The sequence below is a fragment of the Aptenodytes forsteri genome, unplaced genomic scaffold (assembly GCF_000699145.1).
Source record: "Aptenodytes forsteri isolate BGI_AS27 unplaced genomic scaffold, ASM69914v1 Scaffold143, whole genome shotgun sequence".
In the NCBI taxonomy this organism is placed as follows: domain Eukaryota; kingdom Metazoa; phylum Chordata; class Aves; order Sphenisciformes; family Spheniscidae; genus Aptenodytes; species Aptenodytes forsteri.
The window spans coordinates 2,481,260-2,493,783 of NW_008794951.1; the positions used below are offsets into that span (position 1 = coordinate 2,481,260).

General features: G+C 45.5%; 1 protein-coding gene across 1 annotated transcript in view; it reads right to left on the reverse strand.

Annotated features, from left to right (window-relative positions):
- Positions 1 to 12,524, reverse strand: part of GRIA3 (glutamate ionotropic receptor AMPA type subunit 3) — a 161,953-nt gene that overhangs the window by 15,840 nt on the left and 133,589 nt on the right. Inside the window, exons 12-13 of the mRNA XM_009275302.1 lie at positions 5,836 to 6,083; positions 5,162 to 5,276 (exon numbers count right to left, since the gene is read on the reverse strand). Coding sequence (XP_009273577.1) covers positions 5,162 to 5,276; positions 5,836 to 6,083 — 363 coding nt within the window. The remainder of the gene's footprint in view (positions 1 to 5,161; positions 5,277 to 5,835; positions 6,084 to 12,524) is intronic.

Below are 12,524 nucleotides of genomic sequence, written 5' to 3' on the forward strand. Positions count from 1 at the left end.
GCACAATACAATAATTTCATATTACTTTCCTAGCTCTAAGCATGAATTAGCTCTGTGTTACTATCTCTGGCTCCGACCAGCCATTTTATCTTTTTCCAGCTCATAACCCAGGTCTATAGAATGGGTGGCAAGTAAATTCATGCTGATGAAATATTCTGATGTCTTCCTTTTAAAGTATTAATTTGCTTTGTCACCAATTTGCACAATACAATAATTTCATATTACTTTCCTAGCTCTAAGCATGAATTAGCTCTGTGTTACTATCTCTGGCTCCGACCAGCCATTTTATCTTTTTCCAGCTCATAACCCAGGTCTATAGAATGGGTGGCAAGTAAATTCATGCTGATGAACATAATTTCAAACAAATTGCTCAAATAAATTGTGCTGCATCTTTTTAAGATAGCCATTTCCCCAAATGTTCTCTTTAAAGCACAACACATTTGGTAATGGTGCTCTTCAGATGTCAGGTATCATCTAAAATAATGCATAACAGATTTCTTCTAAAAATATGCCACTTAAAAAAAATTATGCCGCAAATGCTAGCAGCTGTGCTGAAAATGTACCAAAGCAAAATAGCAGAGAGAAATGGGGGAACAAATCCCATCTGCTAATGGCCACACTCGCAGCTCGGAAGGGCTTGGGAATGTGATGCTTTATGGAGCACGGCTCTGGGGGCAGAACTCAACTAGCACGCCGGAAAAGTAATCCTACCATTAAAAAGGAACAACTGAAAAATGAAGTAGTATTACATCGCATGTCATTTCACGGATGTACTCCAAAAGAGGTATCAGCCTAAAAAAGAATATATTAAAGAAATTAAGTCAAATAATTAGCAAGGAATCTTGGTATGTGAAGTTGGCGAGATGCTGCATTCAAACAATATCCTTCTGTGTTGGTTGTCATTAAATGTTACCGTGAAGGTATAAGAATACAAGAAATGAATCAACAGCAGAACTATAGAAATTTATCTTAGCAGAAAATTGTTCCTATGCAACTGAATAATTAGTTTCACTTAAGTCACTCAGCCTGCTACCGCCGTCTGCATCCCCTTTTGTCTATTTCTTGTTAAATTCCTATTCAGCCATCACTCAGCTCTGAGATGATAGGATTGTATAATAAACAAAATAATTAGTTTCCAAACTCGTAATACACTGTAACGTATTTCCTGGAATGTGTTTTTTTTTATAACTGCTATTTTGCATTCTCTCACGATTGAGAACTCAGCTCACATGTATAAGAGAATTTGAAGACGGTATAATTTTGCCATGAATCCAACAGATGAAACTAAATTCACGCTCATTTAAGAGAGCTAAGTGAACAAATTTTGATGCACGTACCAGATGTCTGCACCAGCCAAGTCAGCCCGCACGTATTGACATGTATCACAGACAAATTACGTATAGATGGAGCACGTTCCCCTTCGGACTTCTTAAATAAGGACCACTACCGAAATGGGGTAACTCCCTTCGCCAGGGCAGTACCGACAGCCAAGATACTGCAGGGCAGACTGGCACCCTCTGCTCCACACCAGCACTGGCATATACTGGTAGCACTGAAAATGAGACATATGTCAGCTGAGGCCTTTAAAACAATCTCATTAAAACAGCACAACCTCTTTAGTCTTAAATGACAAGTGGACCCCAGGAGCATGGGATGCTCACAGGACTAACCTTACAGTCTGTGTAACCGAATAGAGGGAAAAACTTGCAGCAAGTCAGTTGAATACCTTTTCTTTTTCCCGCTGTAAGACTCAAAAATCCTTGTGAAATTTGAAGTCACTGTTTAATTTTCCAGTGGCGATGAAGATACGATAACAAGAGGTGAACTCACAACTCAGAATCATTCATCCCCAAGCACAGGTGAACTGCATGCTAAACTGCAGGGAGGATGAGCATGGGAGGGCATTTTCTGGGTGACTGGGTCCTTTGCAGTACAACGATGGGCACTGGCACAAGCAAACAGGCTGCATACTTACCTCTGGCTTTCAGCGCAAGCTAGAATATCAGACTGCACAGAGGAATTCAGCTTAAGAAACTGGCACCAGCAGTCTGCAACGACTCACAGCTCGTTGGCAGTAGGTAGGAAGCGGCTGGTTACAGACTCGGGGTGGCGATTTCCCAAGCCTGGGTCTCTACTGGCGAAGCTAAGAGAGGTGCTCTGTCAGCTTAGCCGGTAGAGAGAGCTGCCCCGAGTGAGTAATGGTCCCCGTGCCGCCCTGTGCGACGGGGTGCAAGGTCTGCATCTCCACCTGAGGCACCTTCGCCACCCCGTCCTCTGTGATTGCCCCCAGCTACCACCTCCTTTAAGGGAAAAGGGAAAAAAAGAACAGTTTTGAAGCGACTCCTCTGAAATGCTCTATAAATGAAGCCGTGTTCATATAAACAATTAACTGGAGAGATGGGATGAGATGACGAGGGCAACTCAGGCTTCTGGTGGGAGGATGGAGAGGAGGAGAGAGAGGCCAGCGAGACTGTTGGGGCCGTAGCGCCCGGAGGGCAGCACCGGTGCTCACCTTCCCAGAGAGGGCAGCGGGGCTCCCGCAGGGCTGGGGCACAGCCTGAACTCGGCGCTAGTGGCCAGCGATGGGGGTGTGCGCTGCCAGGAAGGCATCTGCCTGTCTGCTGCAACGCCGCGGCATCACAGCCTGCAGCATTCAGTGCCTACAAAATGCTACCTCAAAAGAAAAGCCACTTCGTGAAAAAAAAAAAAGCCCTTTGATTTACAACATCTCTAGAAACAACTAACCCCTTCCCCACCTCCCCTAGCTTAGTCTTCTGCGGGAGGTCTTCTCCGACCCACGTTCTCCTCCCTGGGGACTTCTGCTGGCTGAGCTGTGCCCAAAGCCACCTAAAAAAAAAAAGCCCTTTGATTTACAACATCTCTAGAAACAACTAACCCCTTCCCCACCTCCCCTAGCTTAGTCTTCTGCGGGAGGTCTTCTCCGACCCACGTTCTCCTCCCTGGGGACTTCTGCTGGCTGAGCTGTGCCCCCGAGAGCCAACGTCTGTAGCTCAAACAAACAAGTAGTCCTTCATCACAGCGTGTTATGACAAACTGCAGAAAGACAGCACTTTGTGATTGATGGATTAAAACAGTACAGCACGTGTCATCGTGTTTGCTCCCCTTCCCTCTTCACTGGAGACCTATCCATGGCATCGCAGCACACCTGGCTCCACTCCCTCAACATTCACTGACCAGGGCCAAGGGCTTGCTCATGGATGGTGTCACTCTTTGTAAAAGGTCTTTCAGCACAAGCAAAAATAGAAGGATGGCCCTGCCCTAGTTACGACCATTTTAAAAATCCTTTTTAGTTTCCTTAGGGCTGTAAGCATTAGTTGGCCGGGTTTAATTCAATGAACTCGAAGCAATGAAGTTCATGGAAGCTGGTTTGTACAAAGAGTTTTCTTTCATGGAGGCAGCATTAGGCAATGCGGTGCTGGATCCCAGGAGAATATTAAACATTTAATATACTGGCAAGTATAACGTTATATAAAAATGTTGCACGAAGGATGAGCAGCAGAGCTAAGAAGCATAAAAAAGCTCGCGCTCATCTCCAGGCTGCTGCTGAGCGCTGCGGACCTCCAGTTATTGAACAAACCTGAATTCGAGAGCTTTTCCTTCCTTTATTATTACACAGTGGCTTTTGCTAACATCAGAGATGAGTAGCTGAGCAATTTCCTATGTAGCCAACTGTAAGCAACTCGTATTAATAGAATGCAGCAATAATTTGCAGTAATTGTCCGAAACTGCACTTTACTGAAAATACTGTTATTATTGATTTTGGACCAAAGCTGAAGTATTTTTATAAGAGAGATTAGGAGATATTGTTCCCTAAGGAACTGGGTTTACTAGCTGTAAGAGAGTGTCACTATGAAAATTAATCTCAGTACTTTTCAGTATAACAATGTCTTTTAAATTAATTTTCCTGGTAATTCCTGTACCCGAGGTGACCAATAGTACCCAGCCTGCTCTAGCTACAGCTTCTCCTCACCAGGTTAAACACTGCAGAAATTGCCAGTTTTACAGGGTAAGGTTGGCAATATGAAAGCACACTGGTTAACTTTTGCAATACACGAGCTCATTAAAGCAACTTTGAGAGTCTCACTACCGTACAGGCTGCCTGAAAGACTGGGGGAAGCCTCAGCTCAGCAGAAGGCGGTGCCAGCTTTGCCACTGCTGTCACTGGAGCTAGGATTTCCATCCACATCTGTATCAAAAGCACAGCAAACACAGACGCAGTGCTCCTGCACCGGTGTGTGCAGAAGACTGGTCACTGGCGTACAAAAGGTGACATTTGAATACGCTAGGCAAAACTACCAAAACCTCTTTCCTTAAGATTCATTTCCAGCTTAGTGCATCAAAACACTTCCCTGTTGCAAGCAACAATCTCTAGTTTTGAGCTTCGCCTATTGCAAGCTCTAGCTCCTCACACGTTACCGTTACTGCTATTATTTTACCATTAACGGGTGACTACCATCTCTGTGTAACATTATGTCTTTGCTATGATTGTTGCTTAACTCTCACCTCTTGAGCCCACGCTGCGATTAGATGAGCAGCCACCCTTTCCTTCCCTGAGCTACAGACCCACCCAAGCCGCTCTTCTCCGGAGACCAGGCTTCCTCCCAGGGGCTCTGGTGGCACCAGTTCAGGCCAGCAAAGCAGCGCGTGCTGGTACTGGTTTGCTTGACCCCCTCCCCAAAAGAGAAAAGAAGGGAGCCCTCTTGCCTCCGGGTCTGTGCTGGCACAGCTGATCCTGGCGAAAAAAGCTTCTCGAGAACCACTCTGCATCACAGCTAAATCATGGCGAAGGACCGAAGCCTTGTCCTCAGGGGTTAGTACGGCGGCCAGAGGTGATCACTGGTTTCTTGTACAGTTACAATAACTGATTTGCTCTGCGTACGTCCCACCAATACTGGACTTTCTATCTGTTAGTTAAATAAGGTTTCCAAACTTGACCAAGCCTGCTGACGATATTAAATAAGACCGATTCTTTGAAAGAGCTACTGGGCAAGCAAATGGCTTTTTTTTTCCCCACCACAATTATTCAAATGGTTTTAATCTGCATTCTTTTTTTTTTTTTTTTTTTCCTTGAGAAGTAAAATAACAGCCTTGCCGATTACTCTTTGCTAAGGTACCCGATTGTGGTGACATTGAGGCTGACCTTGGAGTCACCTCCCCCGCTGCCGCACTCTCCTTTGTCGTACCACCATTTGTTTTTCAATTTGTCCAAGAGGCCTTGCTCATTCAGTTTTAATACTGCCAGGTTAACAGCATTTCTTGAAACGATAAAACATAACTTGTAAGAAAAAATGCACAAATGCTTAGGAAATCGTAACGTATAAAAAAAGGAGCACAAGAGGACAAATTGGCTAAAATTTCACAGAACGTGGAGCTATCAAAATGTCTGTACAGCAAATACAGGGTTAAATATTGGAAGGTGGCATGGAGGATAACATTTGCTCAAAACTGAAGTGTGCGGGATGGGGAAATCGTCTTTGAGAAAAAAAGTAACAAGAACACCACATCATGCAGTTAACATCCGTCACATATGGCAGGTTAACTCGGCTTTTACCATTTAAATTGAAAAAGCCATTGAACTGTAAAATTAAAACAGCAACAAACAATCAGAAAGGACAACACGAAGAGAACACTAAAAAAATGGATGCATTAAATAAACGAAACCATAATTTACCGTCTTATTTAACTCCATGGAATATTGAAGATTTTAAACTTTAAAGTTACCTCAAAATCCACAAGAAAGAAAATGACAACACAATACATCAGGGTAGGTGGAATACTATAACAACATGGATATTGTTATATTATTCCACCCACCTTAATGCTGAGCCTTTGGGAGTTGCTACACCATAGCCCTTGGAATCCAGGTTGCCGCCAACTTTCATGGTGTCACAGGGCTTGCGCTGCTCGATGTACTCGTTCATCGTCGACTCCAGCAGGAAGGCAAACTTCCCCTTCGACTTCCGCACCCTCGCCACCCCGTCCGCCGTCGTTTTGGTGAACACTGAGGGCTCGGCCGACTTCATGTACGACCACATTTTCTCGTAGACGGCTATTTTTGACCTCTGGGAGAGACGAAAGGAGGGAAATGAAGAGCCATGTTGGCAAGGGCACAAGACTGAGCTCCTTGGGCTTAGTCGGCTTAGAGGTATAAATAACACCCTGTAACTGATTAAGGCTAGCAAAGAAAAAAGTCAAGGTAGCTCGGAAAAAGACACGTTGCCCCCTAAACAATGACCAAACCATAAAATGGTTGGGGAGGGGGAAACATATCTCAGACATTTATTCTACTAATTGCCATGTAATTGGCAGCCTCGCAGTCAGAATGAGGAACGGTGCGTGCCCGTCCCAGCGCCTCGGTTCCTGCTCTGCGGTGGGTTTATCCGCCTGCACGCTGCTCTGCTACTGAACCAGAGGGAGGATGTTAAGTCCTAGCTCATCCACCATGGCCAACAGATGCAAAAGAAGCCTATCCTCTTCGCACAAATCCTCGGCATTGGTTTTTGTGCTAACTCACAGCTAGGAAAACACCGACACTTGCCTATTACAAGTTCCCAGCAAGCCAGGAGTCTGCTTTTCACAGCGGTGATGGCAGGTCTACGATACAGGAGACCAGGACAGCTCTAGCGGCTTCTAATAGTGATGCTCATGAGGGATATAAATAGTAATTACAAAATCCTTTATGAATCAATAGTCAAACTTTCAAAATTCAGTTTCACATTTTCCTAAAAGATAGCAAGCACAAATATTAGCAATAAGCAGAAAAAATTGCTGGTTAACTGCTTGCGTTTCATGTATATATATGTATTTTTTCCTGTTTTTCTCATTTTGAGACTGAGCCAATCCTAACAGCCTCTAGCTCAGCATACAGGTTTTGTAAACCTGGAAATGTTGAGAAACGTGTTACTTCCCCTTCTCCCTCTTCCCCACCAGTAACATTTAAACCACCCTCAGATCTTAAAGCCACCTCCAGACTCTTAAGCAGTCATATCCTGGACTACCGGTTAAACTTTCCTGCTTGGTCAACAGAAGGCAGTAATGCCAACTGTATTTCTCTAAAGTCTAGAAATCCAAAGGATTTATATAAGGCTTTCACTCCGCTGTGGGTATCTCGAATTTATGCCTCCTACTCCTTGCCAGTTTCCTGTTCACAGCTTTCCTTGCAGAATGGGAATGAGACAGGCAGTAGCTAAATCTAGTTCAAATTTAACAAACTTGTGGCAGAAGACTGTTAATGTCCATCAGCTTGATGATCGAGACATGCTTCCTCCTCATTCAGGACAATTTAATGTGTTTTGAATAATGTAATGCTTAACAGCCAGCCTCCAGACATTTCACGGGGAGTAAGCCCTGCCTTCACCGTTCTTCAGATTTAACGTGCTCAGCTGGTGTCGCTATGACGGATGGAGAGGAGCACAGAGGGAAAGATTTTATCTTAATTGTCCTTCCTGATAAGCTGAAAAACAACTGAAAATGCAAACCAATTAAAATCAGCCCAATCGACAATAGGAAATCAGAGAGACAACAATACAGTGCAGCTTTGTTAGGAGCTGGCTGGGTGGTGGGGTGTGAGAAACAAGCAAGCGGGATTTCAACTGAGAGCACTTCTTGGCTGAAGATGGGCTGTACGGCTTCATTTGTCCAGCATCAGGGGTGAAGAAGCGGTGGGAGGAAGGGGGATGTAAATGGGGCCCGAAATGGTCCCTACACAGGTAAAAGAAGGAATCAGGGGATTTGCCTGGCTTCCCCCTGCAACAGCAACCACTGAATAACCTGATATGAGGACAGTGGCTCTGAAGCCACGGGGGGAAGTGCGGCAGCCCAGCTTCTGGTGAGGAGCGTGTGCTTGCTGCCCTGCGCTGGCACCGCGTGGCACTGCCTCGCTGCCTCTGCCAGCCTCAGACAGTTGGGTTTGGACAGGGCCAGCTCCGAGCCCCAGCTGACAGCGGGGCCGTGGGTCAAGCCCAAAGAGAGACGTCTCACTGGGGCTCTCCGTCAGGCACCCATGGGCCAGCAGTTAAAACATGCTGCTAGCTGCTTTATCACCGATTACCTGAGGCACCCTCTCCGAGCACACTGACCTGGCTCTCCCGCTTTTCCAACAACCCCCTTGATGCACATGGGCGTTTTCACACCTCCTTCCCTGTCGGGAGCTGCCCAGGGCACAGCGCTGCTACCAGGCACCCGCCGGAGGGGCCGTGGGGACCCCAGGGCTACCAGAGGTGCCGGGAGGTGGTGGCTGTCACCGGCTCAGCGGCTGCCACCATCCTCGTGCCCCGCGGGCAGCAGAGCCCGCGTGGCAGCTGTGTGCACCTGCGCAAGCGCAGAGCAGGCAGCGCAGGCAGAGCACGCCGCGGCCCAAGGCACGGCCCTGCCCACGGCCGACCTGCCTGCTCTTCTTTCGCAGCTCCCTCATGCAGAAAGGTAACAGAAACAGCCTGGCTGGCCAACACAGAGACTGCGTGAGCAACGGCAATGCCGGCGTGTCCTAGTTTCAAGGTGCTTGTCCTTACAAGCTTCATCTTCTTTTAACACAAATAATCCAAACGCACCTGCCCATTTATATTTGCAAATGGGCATCTAAGGGACAAAAGGAAGGTAAAAACACAGCTTCACTCTTTCTCTTTATATCTCTCAGCAAGCTGAAGTGGTTAGCCTTCAAAAATTGTGCATGCACTACGTATGCTTTTGCTTGTTTTCCTCTGCAGAGTATGCCTTTAATTACACAGATAAACCAGAATTTCTTTTCATCTTTTAACTCACACCAGAATATCTGTCTTTAATAAGTTCTTTCATACTCTTTCCAGCTGGCCTGACTACCTAAAAGCAATTGCCAATACATCTGTGCATTGTTAATAACAACAGTTATCTGATGAGCGCCAACAGCATGCTCAGGGCTGCAAATGGTCCAAACAAAGCTCGTTCCCTGCTCCAAGGGCAAAGGGTGAATATCATCATTCATGCTTCAAAAAACCAAATTCCACAACTCAAAACCGGGTCTCTTTTCAACTTTAAGAAATAGCCTAAGCTTTATAGTTTGCTCCCTTCATTTAACTCTTTTGGATGATGTGGTTAATAAAAATCAGTACATTTTTATATGATCGTTGCCCACCTCTTCTTCAGCCAAGTGGGATTTTCATAATATCTTGTTATTATCAAACTAACTAAATGAGTATAGCAGTCTGATCTAGTAGAATTAGACAAAAATGCAAGCTAGAAATGAACATAGCAGGTATTGACTGGGAAAGGTTAAAATAAAATGCATCGGGCACGTGTTGGTTTTGGAGCAGCCAGAGCCGGGCTGGGGGAGCCTGGGTGAGGACCCGCGAATGTCCCGGGAGCGGGGACCAGGGAGGTGACGGGCTCTGGCCACTGCGTCCTGCTCAGTTACAGTTAGCACTGCTTTTTGCGGCCGTTCCTCTACATTCATAATGAGGCCAAAATAACGATTTATGATGAGGCTTCTTAGAGAAAGGGACAGTGCCACCAGAGGAGCTGTGAAACCTGCAAACCGCCTCAGAAGTGCCCGAGGGCATTTTCTGCCCCAGGAGCCACATTTTACACCTGCTCAACAACATGAAACAACCAGTTGTCTAAAGCTGGTCAAAGATGCAACGAGATGAAATGAAAGATGGTATTTTGAGTAAATATTTTCCTTTTTCCAATTTTCCAATTGCCTCAAAAAAATTCCCAGGAGCCCATAAAAGACTTTAAGAAAAGGAAAATTTCTTTCCTTTCTAACTATAAAGCTGCAAATTCTGTGCTGAAGGAACACTTTCCCCCATCTGTCCTCCTCTGCAGACATTCACGCCGACCCTCCCAGCCCTCGCCAGCCCCTGCGTGCCCCCCCAGGAGTCTGACACCTGCGAGAGGGGCCAGACAGCAGGAGGAACTGTAGAGAAAGGATTTACACTCCAAAGTAAGGTAAGGTCTGACAGATCTGCACTGCTGCTAGAGTTCAGCGGCAGTAAAACATTTTCCCTCTCATTAAAGTGTTACTTTTAAAGACATATTTAGAAAAAGAGCTTAAAAGCAAAGATTTAAACCAATTCAAATCCCATAACTGCAGTAACTCCCTATGCTCTGCAACTCCTATTTCATTTCTTTGATACTGCTCTCAAGAAGTCCGTCACACACATTTCCTCGGGATTTCAAGGGGTTATTATTATCATTTATTTCTTAAAAGCAACATTTTCAGTGTTTCATCTAGGCCTTGGGACACATTAAAGCGTCTTTCCATTATCACAGCCTTACTGCAGATATACACAGAGCTGGCCTTTGCTTTGTCAATAGTGCTGGCTTTTTTCTTTATTTGGAGATGTTTATGCAGAAGTATGAGCCACGCGCACCTCAGCTCAAGGGTGTAGGGAGCTCCCTTTCCTGTCAGCAGAGCCAGCAGCTCTCATGCTGAGGAGTCTCTTCACTTGGCCCGTTACTAACCGGTACCTAAACACACGTTGCTTCAGGGTAGCAATGCGTTCATTGTAAAAGAAGGTGCCAATTCAGTCAGTCCACAATTTTAACACCGTCTTTCATCCTAATTCTCCTAGTTTTGATGTGTGGTTGGCTCCAGTACTGAAATGAAAAAATCAAACAAACCCACAGCGTGCCATAGCATCAAAAAGCGCAGCTGGACGGGGCTGGGCGCGCGTTGCAGGCAGCGGGAAGGAGGCAGGTTTACCTCTCAGTTGCAGTTATTTCTTCAATCCATTCAACAACAACAAAAACCCAGCACCCCCAAACCTGGCTCCAGCTGAGCGGGACCAGATGCTTTGGTTTCATTTTTGCATATCCCAAACCGCCTAGAGATATATTGCAAACCCCAGCACATCTTGGATGATTCCTTGACATCGGTTAAATTTAGCTCTAAAACATCTTTGTGACTGAAGCCTTCTCCCGTTGACCGAATTACCTTTCCCCCTCTGCAGACATCTGTCTCACGCTTTTGCTAAAAGTGACATTGTGTCACCTCCTTCCACTACTGAGTAGCGGTGAAGCTATTATATTTGAAAGAAACAGCATTTTTCCTCTATAGTTAAAGTATGTTACAGGGATGTCCTTTGCCCATTTTAGAATGCTTTGCCCTCTCTGCCACCTCCTCTGTGACCTGCAGGTCTTCTTCAAAATGCCTGCCTCACGCACGCTGTTGGGCTCTTTTATTAAAATGATCAAAATGGTCCTTTGTTTCTTATGAGAGGCACCAGGAAATTATATCCCAGCATTCGAGCTCAAAACATTCTCTTATAGGTGATTATTGTTGATCATCCAGTCATGAGCCAAATTCACCCAGATCAATTTTACTTTTAAAATTAATTTATATATTCTCCCTTTTTTACTCTGTATGTTTAAAATTTTAGATTATACTGATGTTAATTTTTTTACCTTTGTCTTCAGAACCCAGAGAGTGATAAACAAGCTTAAAAAAAAAAAAGAGGGAGGAGAGAAAGCGAAAAGGTCCCCCCAGTAATCCAGGAGCTGGGCTATGAGGAAGAATAGGAGAACGTTTCATGCTGGGCAATATCAGTGTAAGAAATGGAACGGGCATACTGGAGAGGGAGAAAACCCAGAAGGAAGCCAGTTACAGCTGCCTGGTCTGAGGGCTGGGTCCAGGCCACGTAAACGTTAATATACGTTGGAGTAGGCCAGCATACATTGAAATGCAGTCAATCCAACAGGGAAGTGCAGCAAATGGGACTGAGACAAGTGCGAAGTGGACGGAGCATCCTGACCACGGCACACACACAAAGGTAGGCAGAGACATCGATAAAGGACCTAAAGGAGCAGAGTTAACACACTCCTCTGCTACACCAGTCCTATGATCGCTTTATAGCTCTTTAACAAGGGAAATTTATAGCCCTAAGTCAGACAGATGTTGCTGATACAAAACACAAAGGTCCGTACTATAAACAGTGCAGGTATTTAATCTGGATAATACATGCTGCCTTTATACAGAGGCACGCCTCACCGATACGAACTTAGGTAGTTAAGTGTGAACCTTAGCTTCATTATCATCACTCATTGCTTTTCTTTCACGTGTGCAATTAGCTCTTCTAGAGCAGCTAATGAATCCAGTAGCTTATGAACCACTAAAAACCAAGTTACTAAACAGGAGTGAAAAAATGCCAGAAGCCTGCCTTGGTACCACCGCTGTTGCCTGGCTTGGGGATCACTTTGAGATCCATTGGTTTGAGGCAGTTGCTTTCTTGGACTTCCAATAGGGCAAACTGCAACGGAGTGGCTACCACTGTCTTGGTCTTTTGGATAAGGCTTTGATTTGATGCCTTTCCGCTCCCCCGCAAGCCTGATGTCGAGTCACCCCTGCCGCAGCTGTCTCTGGGAGGAGTGAGGGACAGTGGTCGGAGCCCCCAGCCCGATGCCAGCTCTGGAGCGCATGGAGGCTGGCTTAATGATGCTACATTAATAATAAGAACATGATAAATATTATTAGTAAGGTACCTCTGCCTGAGATTTCTAAGCTCTTTACTGAGAAGGAAAAAGTAGGTCTC